This window comes from Malus sylvestris, chromosome 11 (assembly GCF_916048215.2).
Source record: "Malus sylvestris chromosome 11, drMalSylv7.2, whole genome shotgun sequence".
Classification (NCBI taxonomy): Eukaryota; Viridiplantae; Streptophyta; class Magnoliopsida; order Rosales; family Rosaceae; genus Malus; species Malus sylvestris.
The window spans coordinates 69,105-90,199 of NC_062270.1; the positions used below are offsets into that span (position 1 = coordinate 69,105).

The 21,095-nt window shown below is 38.8% G+C and overlaps 2 protein-coding genes across 5 annotated transcripts; both read right to left on the minus strand.

Moving 5' to 3' along the window:
* Positions 1-4,367: 4,367 nt before the first annotated feature.
* On the minus strand, positions 4,368-11,229 carry LOC126589373 (transcription factor Pur-alpha 1-like). Of its 2 annotated transcripts, none has more exons than XM_050254653.1 (5): positions 10,558-11,229; positions 10,434-10,481; positions 5,326-5,466; positions 4,968-5,210; positions 4,368-4,833 (listed from the first exon to the last, which is right to left on the minus strand). In XM_050254653.1, exons 1-5 carry the CDS (start codon positions 10,876-10,878, stop codon positions 4,681-4,683), a joined length of 906 nt encoding a protein of 301 aa, XP_050110610.1. In that variant the 5' UTR covers positions 10,879-11,229; the 3' UTR covers positions 4,368-4,680. The 2 variants fall into 2 exon arrangements, with proteins under 2 accessions (XP_050110610.1, XP_050110611.1); XM_050254654.1 differs by having other exon boundaries at positions 4,968-5,207; positions 10,558-11,227.
* A 3,829-nt stretch (positions 11,230-15,058) lies between these two features.
* Positions 15,059-18,264, minus strand: LOC126589372 (uncharacterized). Of its 3 annotated transcripts, none has more exons than XM_050254652.1 (9): positions 18,116-18,264; positions 17,648-17,798; positions 17,421-17,508; positions 17,226-17,285; positions 16,742-16,804; positions 16,447-16,647; positions 16,239-16,350; positions 15,893-16,110; positions 15,059-15,462 (listed from the first exon to the last, which is right to left on the minus strand). In XM_050254652.1, the coding sequence occupies exons 2-9, from the start codon at positions 17,761-17,763 to the stop codon at positions 15,370-15,372; spliced, it is 951 nt and encodes a 316-aa protein (XP_050110609.1). In that variant the 5' UTR covers positions 17,764-17,798; positions 18,116-18,264; the 3' UTR covers positions 15,059-15,369. The 3 variants fall into 3 exon arrangements, with proteins under 3 accessions (XP_050110609.1, XP_050110608.1, XP_050110607.1); XM_050254651.1 differs by having other exon boundaries at positions 17,648-17,795; positions 18,116-18,225; XM_050254650.1 differs by lacking the exon at positions 18,116-18,264 and adding an exon at positions 17,952-18,105.
* Positions 18,265-21,095: the final 2,831 nt, after the last annotated feature.

Here is a 21,095-nt window from a genome sequence, read left to right on the forward strand (position 1 = left end):
CATCATCAATCATTATGGTCATTCCATGAAAAATATCCCTTAAAGAAGGATAAAATGACAAAAATACCATCAATTTTTGTTAAATAATTTTGACTCATTGTATATCAAGTAAAGGGTATGTTTGTCATTTTGGTCCTTATTTAACAAACTCCACTTGTGTAAGTTTATCTTATATTGTCGGTCCCAAGTCCAGATAAATGAGGAGGGGGAGGGTGTCAGGTAGTCGGCAGCTGGCACTCTTATCTTACCTCGAATCCTTATGATAATGAATCATAAACAAAATTGCTCTAAAGCTAGATCGTCACCCGTAACTGGCGCACTATGTGGCCTGAGCACAGTGATAAGTGAGCAAGGGTCGCTACATCTCCATCAGCGCCCAAATGCAGTATTAAATGAGCAAGGGGGCCATAGAAACTTCTTTTTTTAACAACTCCACTCAAAGTTGTTTGGAAGCATCTGCTACCATCAACTTTACACAAGGTACACAAAAGAAGTACTTTGACATTATTAGACGGGGGAGGGTGAAGAAGCTAAGACATGAGGGTAGAGGTCAAAATAGTAAAATGCATTTAGGAACGTGGAATATAGGAACCTTAACGGAAAAATCTATGGAAGTAGTGGAAGTTATGGTAAAAAGAAGGATAAGTATTATGTGCCTCCAAGAAACTAAGTAGGTTGGTCTTAAGGCAAAGGATCTCGAAAACTCAGGTTTTAAAGTTTGGTATTCGGGCACAAATAGAATGAGAAATAGTGTTGGCATCATCGTGGATAAGACCCTGACACAAGATGTTGTAGATGTCAAGAGGTTAGGAGATAGAATTATGGCAATTAAGATTGTAATAGGACAAAAACTCATCAATGTGATTAGTGCATACGCACCTCAAGTAGGGTTGGATACAAATTTGAAGAAGAAATTTTGGGAAGACCTTGGAGACTTGGTGCAAGGAATCGCTCAGATGGAGAAGGCATTTATAGAATGAGATTTAAATGGACGTGTGGGCAAGGAGACATGCAACTATGAAGGTTTTCATGGTGGCCATGGTTTTGGGGAGGGAAACGAGGATGGAGAAGCCATATTGAATTTTGCAATGGCATACGATCTCTTCTTAGCCAACACCTTTTTTTTAAGAAGAGAGAAAAACATGTGATCACCTACAAGAGTGGGTCTTCAAAAACACAAATAGATTTTCTTCTAATAAGAAAAAGGAATCGTATAACTTGTAAGGATTGCAAAGTTATGCCGGACGAGAGCTTGGCTAATCAATATCGCTTTTGGTGATGGATGTACATATTAAAAGAGAGAAAAAAAAAGAACAAGATCTTAAAGTGCCCAAGGATTAGATGGTGGAATCTAAAGGGAGAAAACAAGTCATTTTCAAAGAGAAAGTAATCACCCAATGTGTTTGTGATAGAGAGGGGGAAGCTAGCCAAATGTGGGGTTCCATGGTTGGTAGTATACAAAAAGTAGCAAAAGGGGTTCTAGGAGAGTCCAAGGGTTTTGCTCCACACCAAAAGGAATCTTGGTGGTGGAAAGATGAGGTACAGACAAAGTTAAGGCTAAGAAGGAATGTTGTAAAGCCTTATACAAGGATAGAACCGACGAACACAGTGAAAGCTATAGAATAGCGAATAAGAAGACAAAGAAAACTGTGAGAGAAGCGAAGCTAGCGGCTTTTTACGATATATATAAGCAACTAGATACCAAATAAAGAGAATTGGATATCTATAAACTAGCTAAAGCAAGGGAAAAGAAGACAATGGACCTGAACCAAGTGAGGTGCATCAAGGATGAGAACGGAAAGGTTCTTGCTACATTAAACGCGGTCAAATACAAATGAAAATGTTATTTTCATAATCTTTTCAATGAAATACATGAAATGAGTACTTCTTTGAAGGAGTTGAGTAACTCAGAAGAGTGTAGAAACTATTCCTTCTATCGCCGAATTAGGAAGGAAGAAGTTGTTGTAGCTTTGAAAAAGATGCAACATAGAAAAGCAGTGGGCCCAGATGATATACAGATCAAATACAGATCGAAGTGTGGAAAATCTTGGGAGAGACGGGTATAGCATGGCTCACAAACCTTTTCAATAAGATTTTGAAAACTAAAAAGATGCCAAATGAGTGGTGAAATAGCACTTTGGTGCCTATCTACAAAAATAAGGGCAACATACAAAATTGCATGAACTATGGGGGTATTAAGTTAATAAGTCATACAATGAAGCTCTGGGAGAGAGTAATTGAGCATAGACTGAGGCAAGAAACACAGGTCTCGGACAACCAATTCGGGTCCATGCTAGGGCACTCAACTATAGAGGCAATCTATCTCTTACCAGGATTGATGGAAAGATATAGAGATATGAAAAAAGATTTGCACATGGTCTTTATAGATTTGGAAAAAAGCGTATGATAGGGTCCCAAGAGACATTGGTTTGAGGATTTTAGAGAAGAAAGAAGTACGAGTAGCATATATCCAAGCTATAAAAGATATGAATGATGGAGCAAGGACTGCCAAAAAACTCATGAAGAACAAACCAAAAGCTTCCCCATAATTGTAGGGTTCATCTTTAAGTTCTTACCTTTTTGCATTGGTAATGGATGAGTTAAGATGACATATTCAAGATGATATTCCTTGGTGTATGCTTTTTGCAAATGATATAGTGTTGATAGATGAAACTCAAAAATTAGTAAATGCGAAGCTTAACCTTTAGAGAGAAGTGTTAAAATCTAAAGGTCTTCACCTAAGTCGGTCAAAGACAGAAAGTATGGAGTGCAAGTTCAGTCCGAATGGAATCTCAAATGAGTTAAGGGTGAGAATTGGATATCAAGAAGTACCAAAGAGCTACCGTTTTCGCTACTTAGGATATATCTTGCAAAAGAACAGAAAGTTGGATGGAGACCTCAATTATAGAATACAAGCTGAATGGATGAAGTGGAAGAGTGCATCGGGTGTGTTATGCGGCCGTCGTATGCCACTAAAGCTCAAACGAAAATTTTATAGGACGGTAATAAGGTCAGCAATGCTTTATAGCACAAAATGTTGGGCGGTGAAGTATCAACACGTACATAAAATGAGTGTAGTGGAGATGAGAATGCTTCATTGGATGTGTGGGCACACGAGAAATGATAAGATTAGGAATGAGGATATCCGAGGTAAAGTAGAAATAGCTGAAATTGAAGGAAATATGAGAGAAAATCGGTTACGGTGGTTTGGACATGTGAAACGAAGGCCTATTAACGCTCCGGTTAGAAGATGCAATTACGAGACAAAGGTTCAAGGCCAAAAGGGTAGAGGAAGACTTTGGAAGAGACTGTAAGAAAAGACTTGGAGTACTTGGATCTAACGAAAGACATGGCACAGACAGAACCGAGCGCAATGACGTTCTAAGATTCATACAGTCGATCCCACTTAGTGGGAAAAGGCTTTGTTGTTACTGTTGTTGGTCCTAATTTAACAGAATTTTTCGGAATGACCAAAATGATTGATGGTGGACTCATGAACCACTTTTATCGATTTCAAATCTCAATACCAAAGTAAAGAGTTATATCAACCTCATAGACCATTTTAGCTAAAAAGCAAAAAGAAAAAAAAAAGGAATTACTATGGAAAAATATACTTGTAAGGTATGTAGAATGAGATTTGTTTTCCACAACCACAAAAAAAAAGGTCTAAATCGTTGAAAGCCGTCGCAATTTCCAATACATCCGCATCTCCAACACCAAATCGTTTAACAGTGGGTTTACAGTTGGGGTGGAGTTCAAGAGCTAATAGGATCGAGGTGTTGGGTCGATACTTCCCTACGTATTGCGATCTATTTTACAATGATGGGTAGGTATTTGCCGAGGGTATTTTAAATAAATTGGCGAGTCGTTTTTAAGGGTATTTTACATGAATTCAAATTTTACAATTATAGGTAGGTAGATAAGGCCATTTATATGTAAAGATGGTAAATGGAGGGCCTACAGGGTTTATTCACTAACTAGTAACTACGATGTCTTAGGCTAGCTCTGTTTCATTTCAAGCAGTTCCATGAAATAATAGGTCATTCTGTAAGGCAAAAGTGCATGCATGATGCCTCACATAAAATTTACTTGGGAAATGAAGAATAACTAAATAATTATAAGCAGCACTAGCAGTGTAGATATAAAATTTGCGCAAGCTAAATCGTCTCTACAATCTGCCACCAGAGTGACGACTAGTATAGCCCTCCTCAAAACCAAGTTTTTCCCATCGTCGTAATTTTTAACATTCCAAGGTAGCATCACCAACCACAAGGTTACAACTAAAACAAGTGAAAACCTGCACCACAAGCTATAGTACTCGAAACAAATAAAGTAGATGCATTTGTGCTACTGAACAAAATAAAGCAGAGCTGGAAAGGTCATTACTATTAATCTGAAAGGTTGACACACTATCAAACTCAAGTTACAAGTATCCCGTCTGTTTTTTGTGTTATTGATTGTTTAAATTAAGCTTGGCAATCATCTCCGAATTGTACATTGAGCAATCAGAAAAACAGATATTATTTCAGACTTGAATGAGGGAACAGAAGAAGAGAAGAAAATAACAGAAACACAACTGTAAGGAGAATCCCACCCCTAATCAAACACCTACTTGTACCTCTAAAGTAATCTTGATATACTGGAATTATTGGTTTAATCACCAAACCCGAGGGGAGGGATTCATCTCTGGGGGGAATCCACTGTCCGAACATTTGCACCTGTCATTCCTTCAATTCGGTCTTTGGTTATCTCCACAAAGTGACCTACTATTTCATGGAACTGCTTGAGCCCTGACAGCGGGAGAATTATGGAGGACCGATCAGAACCTGCAACCTGCAAATTTAACAGAATTCTAAAGATATTATGACTTCATTTACTGTCAGAAACCTAAAATTAAAAAGGTAAAACGAACAAGCAAATCCTTCTAGGGTCTCAAAGAAAACATTATTTCACTTCCTGAAGCATACCTCGGATATTCTTAGGAAGTGACCCCTGTTATTATTCCCAAGATCAAAGAAGAATCTCTTTTGATCAGCTCTGATCACTTTAGATATCCCCATGTTACCAATTTCATCTTGTGCCGGCAACTCAGCGGATCTGTCATTCAGTTCAGAAGTTGGAGCAGTTTGACTACTGTGGCCAGATATGAAACCAGCGCCTACGTCATCTGAAAGCCCAACAAGACGCTCTGAAGGTTCAGAACTTTGCTGCTTTGGCATAGAAACAACCAGGTGGAAATTCACAAGACTTGTGAGTCACTCCCAAAAGAGAAACTTATATTACCTAGAAAGCAGGAAGGAGTTCATGTATGAAAAACAAGGACACCTGATTTGGCAGTATAAAAAGCCTTGATGCTTCATTGATCTCCGCCAAAATGTTTCTAAATGCTGCCCACCCTTCATCTCGGGTGCTTCCTGCAGGAACAATGATAGTACTGCGATTTCTACTAACAGAAGCTTCAGAAACCTGTACCAAACACGTCATCAGAGTAATAATGTGGAGTCTAACCCTGGAATTGCCTTCTCCTCAAAATGGTTACAACTCACGCAAAGACAACAACAAAACTAACGCTAGCCCTGGAATTGTCTTCTATTTCAAATGGTTACAATTAGTGAAAAGACAATAATAAAAAAAAATAACACAAGATAGCTTCAAAGGTCGTTGCTTGACAAATAAAAGTTACTGTAGGCCATAAAAGACCCATCTTCAGGGGCTGTCATCAATGGTAAGGTCTGACACCTTAATGTCAACCATATTAAAGATTCCTATAACTAAAAAGTCAGGGCAGGGGAAAGAAACCAGAGCTCCATGTCCAAACTATGGAGTTAAACCTAGAACCATCATTGTTTAATGATGGCGGTCAATTGATGCCTAAGAATAGGGGCTAGTGAGCACCTAAACATTTCAGCGTAATCCAGTAGCCCCAAAGTTAAGAAGTTAAATCAAAGTTGTAACATTTTAGGGGCTCAGGTGAGTGCACATTCATTGTTAATATTTCATTCCAACATTGGAAAGCATGATAAGGTGGTAAATTCATGTAATGTAAGTGGAAATATGTGAGATCTTAAATTATCAAAGAACAGAAAGTTGGGGGTGGAATAAGAGTAGATGTTGAAATGTGTTGCAATGGAAGGAGCATCAAACTCAGAACTCTGGTACAGAGAAATCTCTCGTCAGTACACACATTTAAGTCTGACTTGGTAAACTACCACATCATCACGTTTTGAAAGGGGACTAAAGAGAGGTCTGAGTTAAGTAACAGTTCTACCTGTACCAAAGGAAATCTATGCTTGTGGTTTTTCTTTTTCTTTTCTCCCAGACACAAACAAAGTGGTCTTTAACAATTAATTTTTCAGAAACACAAGAAACAAAGAAGACAAACACTCGAAGGTCAGTACACAAGGTTCGTAACTTTGGAGAATGCAAAATGGTTTGTCTGAAAGGGCCGTAATGTTCTGTTAAAAGTTCTTTACGAGAGTTTAACCTTTGACCGCCGATAGTAAATTTTACTCAGTATGGAGCATGCCAGTAGCTGGTTTCTCACTTGACATTTGATTGTAGTATGCCTCTCCAACTCAGGAACCATTTTGCTTCCATATCCGAAGGGTTAAATAGAAAATTCATTAAATTATTTAGGATACCACATCTTAAAGCATAAAGGTCGTACCCAGTGCACAAGGCTCCCGCTTTACGCAGGGTCTGGGAGAGGTGAATGTCGGCTAGCCTTACCCCCATTTATTCATTAAATTATTTAGGATACCACATCTTAAAGCATCTGGTTATAAATTTGAACAACAGTTTAAAGTATTGATACAATGAATACAAGAATAAGCACTAGATTCAGATGGTGTTCAAGAGGGGCAAAACAAACAACTCAAAATGAATAACCTAATTAGGATAAGTAGAAATAAAATTTAAATGCAACTGGGATCCAAGAAGGTCTTCAAACATAGATAAGTTCCTGTGGCAATTTGTATATCACGATAGACAAGAATACATGTGTTGCATTCATCGTTCATTGATACCCAAAATGAAAATGAAGAAGTACCATGATATATAATACATGAATGCATGCTTGAGCACATAATGAAATGTATATATACAGTTATTTTCTAATACTTTAGAAAAGAGAATTTTTTTAACCAAAAATCATATATGGACGACTGAGATTCCTGTGGTTGAGATCTCATCCATCCGCATCTAATATAACGGTTGAGTAACGTCTTTGTTATATTAGATATCTCTCTATGTGAAGGTGTGTACATACACAACAATGTTTTAAGCATTTGATGCCAGGTGCCATAATAGGATGTTAGCATTATACTATGCTCTAAGTTGTTGGGGAAAATAAAAATAAAAATCCAACAATTAGAATGTCAACTAGTTGGAGATCTTAAGCAAATGGTATGTTTCCTATTGATGTCAGATTTTCATCCACCGACTTAAGCATAGAATCTTTCCCCTTAAATTGCTTGACATCAATTAATATGAGAAACAAACACCATTTAGTAAGTAATGTAGGGCTCCAGGTTATATCGAGCCTACATAAATATTCAAATCATTCACAAGCTGCTCAGCCCAACAGCGGACATGAGCTACTGAAGAGTAGAAGGGTGAGATTTCTATACTAGTAGTTCTTCGACTGTTCAACAGTTATATCAGGAACAAATAACTTTTACCTTGGTCTTAACAAGATTTGAGCAGTGACACAAAAATCTGGAAGTTGGTTTAAGATATTGATGGCATTTCAAATTTACAGAGTACCAATATGGAAATAGGGGGTCATTTGATTTCTTCCTAAGGAGTACGGTGTTGATGAATTACACATCAAAACCATATCAATATGATAAAATTTTCAAGATAAAGGTGAATTTTCTAGCAAATCCCCAATAAGTTGAACGTACGTAGGATGTATATATCTGAAATAAAGCTAGTTTACTGAGTTTAGCTTCATCTCCACTGGACATGAACTCACAAGTCACGACCATCAATCACAGGCAAAGCACTTAGTTGGGTTCCCAAAACTTCCCTGTCTTCTTAGCAAATGCAAACACAGAGGAGGTAAAATGAAGGTGGAGAATGGTTTTTCACAACGCTAGCCCTAACCATGTCTTTGGGCAGATTGGAAAACCAAATATCCTACCTGCTTTAGACAAAAAAACTAAATGGCTTGCAATGTTATGAGAAAATGAAAAGTGGAGAAAGTGAAAAGAAAATCTAGAAGAATTACGAATTATTCATACCAATGATCTAGGAATTTCAAGTTTTGGTTTCTCAAGTTATATATTAAACATATAAATGGTCTGAAATTGTAATGACTTGGGATAAATGCGATTAATGTTTATTTTTAGAAACATCCAAGTATTTTCCTTTTGGACATAAAATTGAGATTTCCTAAAGTTCCCTTCAGAATTTCCATGAATTTAATAAAATAGCCATTTTTAGGCAACTTTTACTTGTATTTCTACCGATCTTTCCATCTATATCCAAATTTTCAACCTTACCCTTGATACACTATTATGCTATCATATGTCATAAAAAGTAAGGGCGTGTCATCTGCCATTGGTCAGAGGCAGGTGAATAAAAACCCCCAAGACTAAAGATATTCCTCAATAGAAATAAAGAAAGGATAGTTTTATAAAAAATAATGAGATACAAACAAAGTACGTATAAGTACAAAGGTGACGCAAAAATCAAAAGACACTCGGGAAACATAGACAACACACATAAAATGTCTGCATGTGACATCACTACCTCCGATGGTTAGTCAACTACACTTCACATGAAACCGGATCCCAAAGTGTTAACCAATCTCCATCTCTACCGTTATCTCAAATATCCTTTTCATTCTTCTTACCTCACAAAACCATCAGAGTTATTTGAAGGACTCATACATTCACCAACTACATCATCCTCCATCCAAACCTTGACTTAACATGTGACCATTACCCCAAGTGTGTTGGAAGTAGATGCTAAACTACTTCAATATGAAATTTCAGGGATACACTTTCAAAATTTAGGAATTAGAAACATTTAGTGAGAGAAAATTTCAAGAGCGACATTAAACTAGAAAAATCATCCTCATTATCCATGAGAGAGGAGGAAAAAATATTTATGAATTTGGTGGTGGTGGAGAAAATGCTCAAAAAGAAGTACATGCTAAAACTACTTCAATATGAAATTTCAGGGATACACCTTCGAAACTTAGGAATTAGAAACATTTAGTGAGAGAAAAATTCGAGAGAACCGTTAAACTAGAAAAATCATCATCATCATCCGTGAGAGAGGAGGAAAAAATATTTATGAATTTGGTGGTGGTGGTGGTGGTGACTTCAATATGAAATATCAGGGATACACTTTCGAAACTTAGGAATTTGAAACATTTCATGAGAGAAATTTTTTAGAGCAACATTAAACTAGAAAAATCATCCTCATTATCCATGAGAGAGGAGGAAAAAGTCTAGATTGAGTATTTACAACAAGCTATACATCTCTTTTGTCCCCCAACTAAAGAAGCCCGCTTCTGAGGCATTTAGGGGACTCCTCGTAGAATCAGGCTCTTGAGCTTGCATACAATGTGAAGAAAAACAGAATTCTAAAGCAATTCACTATGAAATCATATCCATTGATTAATCATCAGCATAGGTTTGTGTGCTTCTTCAGTTTAGATATCAAATCCTATCCCTATCAATTTCAATAGTTTTCTATGAACTCATATCTTTTGTCCTCCAACTAAAGAAGCCAGCTATTGAGGCACTTCAAGGGGACTCCTTATATTATCAGGCTCTTGGTCTTGCATAGAGTTTGAAGAAGGGGTGGTGCTATCAACACACCTCCAATCGAATGAATTGAAGACGACCAAAAGAACATAAATTAACAAGGAGTGTGTGGGATGTAAAAATGGGTGTGTGGATAGCACAACCCTTGAAGAAAAAGGGTTCTAAAACAATTCATTGTGAAATTAAAATAGTCCTGGACTATTCATCAGCATAGCTTTGTGTGCTTAATTTATCGATAGTTTCCCCAAAACAAGGATGAAGGATCTACATATCAATACCACGCAATCCAGAACGTATGTACACACCCATAAACATATGCATACAGATGGAAACGCAATTGTTTGCATACAAATCTTTAATTAGGAAAAAAAAAAAACTGAATTCAGGGTCAGGTCAAGGTGATGAGGCAACCGCAGATGCAAGGCTAAATTGATGTGTGCCTAGTGCTTAGTCAAATGTCATTATGCACAGGCCGGCAGATGCAAGTAAGTAAAACACCAAAAATTGATCCTAAGTAAGTAGAGTCTGTGGAGTATTCAAGGATGTGGTTGGAAATTAGCAAGAAAATTTGATGGGATGGGATGCCTGTAAGATTTTGAAACAGACGACAGAATATATTGAGAAAAAAAAAGAGAGAGAAAGGGATAAAGGGACCTTCAAGAAGCGGCCCCTGCGATTTTCGCCAATGTCAAAGTAGAAGACCTGAGAAGGAGAAATTAAGGTCAGCCAGAAAAAGAAAATAAAGAAGAAGAAAGCATGAGGGAGGGAGGGAACTTGCCTTGGTGTCGAGCTGCAATTCCTTGCTGAAGACTTCCTGGTCATCCGAATTGACATAGTAATTGAAGAGGTCGAGAAACCAAGAGATGCCGGAGAAGGGAACGATGATGGTGGACCTGGTGGCCGACGTCTTCTCGGAAATTTTAAGATAGCGGCCGCGAGGGTTCTCTTTGAGATCGAAGTAGAAAAGCTTGTGCTCAACCTGCAGCGTCTTACACAGGAGCTCGACGTCGTTACCACCGCCGCCGCCGCCGCCACCGCCTCCACCTCCACCGCCTACTGCCGCTGCACAGCCTCCTACGCCCCCCGAATTCCCTTCCATCTCCAAATCCTTCTGTTTATGTTATTTCGTAATCTTAACCTAATCCAAATAAATAAGCACCAAATTTGCCACTCCACCACTAGTACTAGCTAGTTGTTTCGTTGAGAGTCAGTCGTGAGAGTTGAGACATACCACCGACGGAAGCTATGGAGCTCTGGTTGGTTGGTAAATTGCTACTTGGTAGGTGTCAGCCCCCAGATCTCACTTCTCAACTTGGAATTGCTCCTCGATTGCTAGTTATGCAAACTAGGGTTTTGGGCCTTGGGGATGTCATGTGAGGGCGAAATTGAACCACTCATACTCTCAGCCTCCAGTTTCCACACTCCACTTCCCATCCCCCTACATGCAAGTTTCTATTATATCATTTTATTTTGTTTTATTTATTCATTTTATTTTGATTCATCAACTGTACCAAATTTGCATTTTCGTTCCTCGATACCAAATTTGCCTATTTTCACACAAAATTTCCATTTGTTTTCCGCACATCTACCTTTTCTCGTTTTCTTGAATAAGGAATATATTACTAAACATTTAAATTAACAGTTAATGAGTGTTTAAAATGTGAGTCAAATCTAAAAATTACATGATGTAATATGTAAAAATTGAAACTTCGTGGCACAGTTTGCAAATAAACCACAAACCTTGTGATGTAAAGTACAGTTAACCCTATTTAGTTTAAAGTTTTATTAATTTTAATCAATTAATGCATATTTAATATTTTGTTTTAATTGAAGATTAACGGAAGCGACCAAAATTGTTAACTTTTGACATCATAGTGATCATACTGACTAAATTGAACACAAAGACTAAAAGAGAATTTGACCCAAAGTTCAATAACCAAAAAAGTTTGTAACCCTTTGTTGGGAGACTTTTAGAGCAAATCCACCCCTATAGACTTTGTGCCAGCACCCAGCCCATTTATCTACTCCAGTGAACAGTAATAGACTCCAATGAATATTAATAGGTCAATGCATCTTCACCCCTAACAAAAAATAGCCTAGTCAATTTTATTAAAATTTTATTATTTTTTATTATAAAATAATAAAAATAATTATTATAAAGCTGGGCTTACATAAAAAAAGGAACAAACTTGGACTGGAAAGAAAAAAGGGGGGATCTTTCGCGGCGGGCGGCGGTAGTTTAGGCGACTTCTGAGGGGGGAGGAAAGTTGAGGTCGAGATCGAGCCGCCCGTTGCAGGAGGTGCGACGACCGAGGATGAGGACGAGTCGTTGTGGCTCGAGCCTGATGTGGGGGGCGGGGGGGGTCGAACCTGCAAGTTTCGCGGGCATGCTGGAGGGCGGCAGCACTGTCGGCCCGTGCGAAGGCATCAAAGAAAATCAAGGGACGGGAAGTGGGAAGCGGGCGGGGAGACGGCGGGGAGGAGGACTCCACGATGCTGCTGTGGCTGTTGCTGATGTTCGTCGTTGCAGCTAATTTGGCGGCGTTGTTCATGTTGGCGTTGACGGCTCTATGGCTCATTCCCTCCGTGGCTCCTTGCCCTCCGACACCACGCTGGCGTCAGCTAGGCGTCACTTGAGCCGGTCCCAAAGTCTGTCGATTTTAGGCCAACTTGTGTACTGGCTTGGGCTGGGTGCCAATCGATTCCACGGGCTGGAGTGGATTAGCTGAGTCTCAGCCTGTTTCTTCCACTGGGTGCCGGCCTATCCCACCCCCGGTGGACTTGCTCTTAGGTTGAGGTGGACTTGGGCTTTAAGAACGTCATCTTGTCTCCTTTGGTGCAAATTTGTACCAAGTCCTAGGATGTCCTAGGATATCTCGAAAGAGTTAGCTTATCTTAGGAAATACCTTAGTAACATCAACGGAGCATGATTGATCAAAATAATGACTTGCTCAAGTGAAACGTGGTGTGAAAGCTAGAAGATTATCGGTTTAACATGAGAGAGAAGGGATTTGCATGGTTGCCTGGCATTCTTGGCTGGATGATTAGGGTTTTCCTAGGGTGATAGTAAGGCTTCTAATGGCTGGGATGTTTAATGGAAGGTTGTGGGAGTTACTAAGGTTGCATGGATGATGATTGAGGCTTGGAGTATGCTTTTGGGCTAAGTGGAACTCTCTGGGTTTATTTCCTGGGTGGTTCTCTATTCCTGCATTTCTGCTATATCTCTCTCTGTTACCTCAATCCTCTGCTCAAATGGTTTCCCCCTCCTTATGTAAGTGAAGGGTTCTTTTCTAGGCTTTTAAGGAATCTCTTTTTGTGGCTTAGTTTTCCCCTTCCTTTTTCCCTAGCCCTCATACCTTTTTGGTGTAAGGTAGTTGCACTATTGAAACATGCAATCTACTTATTCCCAAGGTGTGCCTTTCCCAGGTCAGCCTTCCGCAGACACTACTCCTGGTAGCGTGGCTTATGGCTTTCACGTGTTGGTTGTTTGTGCAAGCTGGGAAGGGAAATTCATCATCAAATGCCTGACTTGCTGAGCTTAGCATGCATTTAATGTAGGAATCTAGTTTAGTCCTAACTAAGAGGATTGGCTTGCTAGGGAAAGGGGTAAACTAGGCTAGTTCTCTCTCAATTTTGCCTGCATGAAATGCAAAGAGTATGGGCTTGGATCTTTAGGCTCTTAAGCAACCCAGAGTCTTCCATAACCCCGATTCCACTTAGGCCCAATAACATTTTGTAATCATCCACACCACAATCCACTTGACAAGCCCCGAATATGTGACTTAAGCGTAGCATGAATAATGACCAGCATGAGGAAGCTTGGCGTGATGAATAGGCATATGGCGTGATTTATGCGAATATCCAGCTTAATTAAGGTGGCATGGCATATTTGTAAATATATTCCTCATCAATCCCGTGACTTGGCGTATGTTTAGGCTTGAATGTAGGCTTTATATGACAATTGGGCCTTGCGACTTGGTTGGATTGGTGTGTGAGATTTTTGGGCCCCAACACTCTTAAAACCTTGATTGATAATGTAACTAGGTTAAAGCGGCCCAATACAAGTTACAACAACACAGCCCAATAGAAATTGGGGACAACCAAAAAGTCTAATCAGCAATAAGACAAAAAATAAAGGAAAATCATAACCTAATCCCTATCAAACAAAATGCTGCCACCGCCGCAACCTCTTCGTCGGCAACTACAAGAGCAGCCACCCTAAGAAAAATCAACTCCTCGTTGAATTCAACGAAGGTATCGCAGTGCAAAACCTTTAAACTTGCAACAATGAAGTATTCTCAACCAAATTTTGCCACCAAAATCGCCGCACCAAAGAAGATTCACCAGATCTGAACCACCATCACATGCCCCTGCAAGTAGAACCAAGAACCAAAACAAAAAGGAAGGAGATGGGGCTAAGGGGGCATTTAGATCACTGTCTCTTTGGGCAAAGCCGCAACACGCTTGCCCTTGATTTTTTGGCATGCCAATCGGGTGCGGAGCAGTAAAAGGATATAGTTCTGAGAGCCAAAACAAGTGAAACGTAAGTGGCTTTAAGCAAAGAATGAGGAAGGGATGGAATGTGAGGAGCAAATGAACAAAGTGGAAGAGAATAGGTGTTGGGAGTTGAAGGAGGATGGTTGTAGGATGGGGTTGTCAAAGGCAAAACAAACACCGAGAAATGGCAAAGGACGCCAAGAATAAAAGTCGTCACCTCACAATCCGACAGCTATAGGCAGTGAAAGGGCAGGACACAAACATAATTACTAAAGAGGAGAAGAAAAATGTGGAAGAGCAAGAGAGTTGCCGCCAGTCCCAACCAGAGGAAGGAGTAAGCCGCGAAGAGCAGGGGAGTTTTGGTGGGGTTCAGCGGGAAAGCGGCTAAAGGTTTTCTCATTGATAATCAAAGAATGGGGGTAATTTCATTACACGGTGTAACGTGCAGCAATTAGCTAAAAAGAATTATAACATACACACATTTTCTCCTTCTGGATGTCCTTATTCTTTCTGTCTCTCGACTCTCGTTTGATTTGTTCAATCCAATAATCAGAAATGAAGAACAAATCAAATAATCAGAAATGAAAAGGGTGGGCATGAAGAGAAAATTCGCAACTGAAAATTACCTCCCCCGATATTTCAGATGCACAGCCTCATTATAATGAGGTCTGTTAAAAAGTGTGAAGGAATGAGATGGGAGAAATATTAAAGCGCAAGCCATTTGAGTTGGGACAAGAAATGAATAATTGGCCCTTGTTGCAAAACGAATGAATAATTGGCCCTTGTTGCAAAACGAATAAATTTATTATCTATTTTTCAGTGGCATAACAAACGATAAGATTTTCTGTACTGTAATCAGTTACACAGCCAGACAATCGATAGAAGAAAAAAAATCAATATTATCATGAGGATACACATTCTAAAATAACCCTAAATCATTATTGCCAACATAACAGAACGCTCTTGAGAAAGTGAACAAATATTACAAAGGTAACATCCCACTGCAACTATATATAACAAGCAACAACTTTTGAGTTACCTAAGATCCAATTGCTAGCACCATAACAGATGACTGTTATCTCGCATGTACAAGTCAAGACTCCTGGGGCGTCTCAAATCTCGTTGGAGTGTCAATCCCCATCATACAGCAAATGCCCGATATTAAGATTATAAGCAAAACAATTCCCTGAATCATCACAAGAAGAGACATCATCAGCATCGTGCATACTTGCATCTTAAGGAACTAGAAAAATATATAGGCCATGCGTACTTGTCATTATAACAAATCCACACAATTACTATGTCTGAATAGGGATGTATGAGTATATTTGCATCTATGGGCCAAAGAGAAAAAGGAAATGGAAAACTTTGTGGAAAGGGCATTGGACATCCTGACGACAAGTAATAGTTACAAGAGTGTCCATATATGACTGGAGTGGGCAATTATACTTTTTAGCAGTAAAAAAGATATAGAGGTGGGTATTAATTTAAGTTATTTTGTCTGAGAACTATCTGGGTACGATTAGGACCATAGGGAGATAGCAAAATGTAGTGGCTACAAACTCTTATAAAAACCATAGTATAGCAAAACAAAAGATGTGGAAAAGGACACTTACAACTAGAAGTCCCTCTAGAAGAGATGATTTTAATAGACAAACTTCATCACAGGCCGTAGAATTGGCTGATGCATTTCCTGAACCACTTTCGGCCAGAAATCTTTCTAATTCTCGATGAGAAGGATATTGGATCGACTTACTGGGATCTGAAACATATAGAACTCCATACTTTGCCCCAGATTGATCCAAGGAATTAACAAGCTCAGAAAAAACTTTACCTGCAAAAATCGAATTGAAATATTTGAATGACCATCCATGTCCTAGAGCAGTGTGACTGAGTACACAACCAAAAAACTTATATGATTCATGTATATCACAATATACTAACAGTTTTAACTTAACAGACCCTCAGAATGTGGTTGGTCAAATTCTTTGGAAGATTCAGATCCTTTATGGCAGAACACAACCAAATCTACTTCCCCATTGGATCTCTTCTCCATCCTTGAAACAAGGTAATCCTGCCATATTTTTATTGGGGAAAGAAAGACATCAGATCTTTTTCATAGACCAAACATGTTTCTAATGTAATATACACGATCGTCAAGTTAATTTACATGGAATGATTGCACATTTGTGAGCTTTTGAACATTTTCACCCTCAATCGAGCATGACCCCAATAAAGCAACATTACTGAGTCCTAAATCCTGCCCACAAGTCTCTGAAATCTCTGACACCAAAGAACTTTCCATAGAATCATCCTCCGGTGCAGCAACATAAGGGAAGGCCATGGAAAAATTGGATCCTGAGAAAGAGGTCTATTGAAGACCATGGAATGGCAGCTATTAAACCAAAATTTTCATCATATATATCAACCAAAAGACCACAAGCAATTGGGCAAACTCTACCTACTTTCAGCAAGTCCACAAGAGCTGGATCTGCATGTCTGTTTGCAGGAATATCTGAAGATTGTAACTAAGAAAAGAAAGAAAGCTCAAGAAATAAACAACGACAAAGGCTTTTCTCTGTATTGCAATGTCAATAATAAAGCTCATCAAAAGTGAAAGCTCTCTTTGGTTCTTAGAGAGTGATTCTTATACTTATTCAAAATCTTGGAAATTTAAATCCAAATTATATACATGTTACTTCCCTGGCATTGTACTTTATGCAAAGCAAGCAACTGCTTTGATTCTAGAAAAACAGTTTACAATTTAATCCCGTAAAAGATAAAAAAGTAAGGTAGCTGGACACCTAAGCAAACAAGAACAAATTGCCTCAGCACTGTATAACATCCTCAGCCACCACAAAGGTTCAAATATGAAGTAGCTTTCATCTGAACTGGGAACATGTATATGAAAGTTACCCGATGAAAGGAAGACAACATCGAAATTCTTACCTCCTGACCCACAAAGACAAGAGCCAGCTCCAGAGGCTGATGAACGTTGTTTGCAGAGCACTATGGAATTGAAAACAAATACATAAATATAACTTGGAAAACACATCAATAGCGCGAAAACCTATAGAATAAAAAGAAAGAAAACCAAAGAGCACAACTAAAAGAAGCGCAATAAACTATCGGAAAAGAAAATACCAGTACGTTGGACCAGCCACCTTCGGTAAGAAGAGACTTTGCTAAATCCTTGGGGGATATTGTCTGATAATTTACGGCTGCCTTGACTCTGTTTTCAGAGAGCATGTAATCAGTAAAAAATGATAGAGTATCCGATGGTAAGTAATGACTAATGAGACTAAGAAACTTGAGTGGATTGGTAAAATAGGGTGTTAGGTGAAGGAAGGAAGGACGGAAGGAAGGAGTACATATGGTAATGAGGGGACCAGAGGAAAGCTGGCACTGTGGAAGCTGAAGTGGAAGGTGCTCCTGCAAGCGCAAGCAAACCCACCAAAACTAGCACCAGAGGCTGAGCTGCCTTCATCTTCTTTGCTTCGTTGCTTCTTTGCTTCTTTGCTTCTACACACAACCAACCCACACAACACACAACAAACACATATGGATCAGATTCAGCAGCAAACCAAAACCACAGATCAAATTTTTGGGTTTTCTTTATTGCATTCGAATCTAATCAATCTAACTGTAAACAGATACATCATTTATCATACATACATAGACTAATTGAAACTGAGATCGATCGGTCGATTTAAAGAACAAAGTGCTGAAATAATCTAATCCAGTTTGGGCGATGGTCGCGAAATGCAAATCCAAACTGAGAGTACCCGAAAAAAAGAAAGATTGGGAGATAGATCGATCGATATCGATCGGGGACGCACCTGAGGGATGAAGGATGACGGATGAGGCTGAGGGATTTTGGTGGATTTGTCGGAAATTATAGAAATCAAAGTGGAGAATCAATTAAGTTATGGCCGCCCTCTCTTCTCTTTGGGTACGGGAGGGAGGGAGGTTGGGGAAAGCACTTCGGATGTCACACCAGGCCCAAGTATACGGCCCGCCTTTTATTCTCATCCAGCCCGCTCTTTTGTTTTTGGGTCAAATCCCGCCTGTTTTGAAACCGCCAGGCCCATCAAACTGTTATTTTTCCCTTTTAAATTTGGAATATAAATCATCTCCCATCGAGAAATTTTTAAATGTGACTGGAGTGGTGAGATACTTGTGTTAAAAAAATTAACAACTTCAAAAATAAAACTTTTTATTACTTGTATAATGATACATGGTGTATCATCCTTGTCCTGAGCACAATGAACAATTTCTCTATCGAGGCTTGCTTTGTTGCGCTATATTTAAAAAATGAATAAATAACGGTTGACATTTAACAAGAGCTTATTTAATTAAGAACAATATTTTGCTATTCAAGGATGAGTATGAACTCCCACTTAAAAACTTTTGTGTTCGAATCACAGAGGTTTGTAATTATGATCATAACTGTTCAAATTATGAATCACTATATAAATAGGGGTGTGCTATCCACACGCCCCAAATTACTTCTCACACATCCCTTATTAATTTCTGTCTGTTGATCTTCTTTAATTCATCCGATCGGACGGCCGAAAATTAGAAGGGTGTGTGAGAAGTAAAATGGGGTGTGTGAATATCACACCCCTATAAATATCATTTCTGCAAAAAAAAAAAAAAAAAAAAAAAAGAGGAATTAAAACTTTGTTGTAATCAAGTACCACATAACTAAATGTTTCGTAATACTTTTACTAATTTCATTAATTTGTTTTTATACAATTTAACGACTAAATTACCTTAGTTTTCGTTGATTTTTTGCGGATACGATATTTATAGAGTGATTTATAATATGAGCGGTTCTGATCATAAATACAAATTATTATTCTTTAGTTAAATCTCATTACAATTTTGAATAGGAACTCCTACTCATCCTTTGAGTAGTCAAGTATTATTCTTTAGGAACTTAGGTACCGTTTGGTACACAAACGGGGCGGGACGGGACGAGATGGGACGGAACGGAGGTTCCTTGTATGTTTGGTACGCGCATGACGGAACAAATAAGAAATCTTTTAAACCAATTTCGAACAAATCGTTGGGAAAAACCAAGTGGGTACCTCTCGAGCTAGCTTCGCCCTGCATTCTGAGCCATAGATCTTTATCTGGGTCGAGATCCTCCACGATTCTGCATGTCTGAGTGGTTTTCGTGCGGTTTTGGCAAATGGGTGCACAGGAAACTTGATTGGAGAAGCTGCGGTGGCAGAAGTTCATGAATTGGTAACGGTCTTCGTCAAAACTGGACCTGTTGGGATCCCGAGAAAGTTGGTTGGTCTGAGTATCGATGTAGGCAGCCATGGGAGACGAGGGGTTTTGAAGATTTGAGTGAATATAGAATCGGCGATTTGTGCTCCACAGATGTGGAACGAGTCGTTCCAGGGGAGTGAGGCGGAACGAAAATTCACCCAAAACTCGTCCCGTGGAACAGCGCGTTCCACCCGTTTTAGGCGCACCAAACGTGGGACAGAACGTCTCGTCCCACGTACCAAATGGTACCTTAAAGAACAATACTTGGCTACTAAAAAATGAGTAGGAACTCCTACTCAAAATTTCTCAAAATTGTTCATTGTCAATTTATAGAACTTCGTGTTTATAATCAGAACCGTTCATATTATAAATCACCATATAAAGATCGTCTTTGCAAAAAATAAATTAAAACTAAGGTCGTTTAGTCATCAAACTATGTAAAAACAAATGAACGGTATTGGTAAAAGCATTATGAACCGTCTATGTATTTATTACAATAGATTGACTAAACGACCTTAGTTTTAATTTATTTTTTGCAAAGATAATCTTTACAATGTGATTCATAGTATAAACGGTTCTGTTCATAAGCACAAAGTTCCACGATTAAAACAATAAATATTTTGAGTAGGAGTTCCTACATCTTTGAGTAGCCAAGTATTATTCTTAGTTAAATCTCAACTATTCAATCCTGAATAAGAAAGTGTGAGAGAATTTCCATCCCCTCGTCAACATTTTGTTTTTAGAGAATTTCCCGGTTGATTAAAAAAAGACATCCAATTTAATTTGCAGAACCAATCATTCCAATCCAATTTTGACGATTTCAATAACTTTGAAATAATTGACCTGACCGCTAAATTCAAAATCCAACACCTCTAGTCTTTGAAAGATTTTACTGGAGTTCTCGACCTAGATTCCCTAGGTTCGGTCTTGAGCGCCAAGTTCCTTAGTCCGAGTCTCAACGTTTCATATCCGAGTCCTGGGTGCTAGATTCTCAAGTCATTAACAAGGCCCTTGGGTCCTCGATTCTGAGGCGGCAAGTCTTCTAGACCTTATTCGGCGCGTCAGGTTCCTCAAGTCGATCTTGGGTGTTAGGGTCCTCATGTTAGGTAAGGGCTCGCGGTCGTCGAGTTTGATCCAGGGATGCAAGTCTTGGACCATAGTCATGGGCATTATGTTTTGGCCTTAGTTCAAACTCTCCCCCATTCTCCTTAGTGTAATGAATTAGTGTAAATTGTTGCTTGTGGTAAAAAAAAATCAAAGTGAAAATAAAAGATGATTGGGATTTGAGTTAAGTGAGACAATAGAAATATGAGCCACGACAATTACGAATTAACTTGTCATTTAGGTGAGTCGAACATATACCTCTCACATACAAGTGAAGATAAATATCACTAGATCATCAACAGAGTACTAGCGTCAATTTTCTTTCACTAATTTAACTTGCAAACAGAACTATAGAGTTGAATTCTTGAAATGAGTTTCATATGTGGGGCTGTGTTATTAAAAAAGAAAGCGAATATGCGTGTGAGTGTGTTGGGT

What these genes read in the sequence shown, in the direction of transcription:
- LOC126589373 (XM_050254653.1), bottom strand. Translation starts at nt 10,878, where the DNA reads ATGGAAGGGAATTCGGGGGGCGTAGGAGGCTGTGCAGCGGCAGTAGGC. An exon ending in TTTTTATACTGCCAAATCAG is followed by an intron (nt 5,211 to 5,325) that starts GTGTCCTTGTTT and finishes TCTATGCCAAAG; the next exon opens with CAGCAAAGTTCTGAACCTTC. An exon ending in ACTTCCTAAGAATATCCGAG is followed by an intron (nt 4,834 to 4,967) that starts GTATGCTTCAGG and finishes TTAAATTTGCAG; the next exon opens with GTTGCAGGTTCTGATCGGTC.
- LOC126589372 (XM_050254652.1), bottom strand. Translation starts at nt 17,763, where the DNA reads ATGAAGGCAGCTCAGCCTCTGGTGCTAGTTTTGGTGGGTTTGCTTGCG. An exon ending in GTGGCTGGTCCAACGTACTG is followed by an intron (nt 17,286 to 17,420) that starts GTATTTTCTTTT and finishes TCAATTCCATAG; the next exon opens with TGCTCTGCAAACAACGTTCA. An exon ending in TTGTCTTTGTGGGTCAGGAG is followed by an intron (nt 16,805 to 17,225) that starts GTAAGAATTTCG and finishes TTCTTTTCTTAG; the next exon opens with TTACAATCTTCAGATATTCC.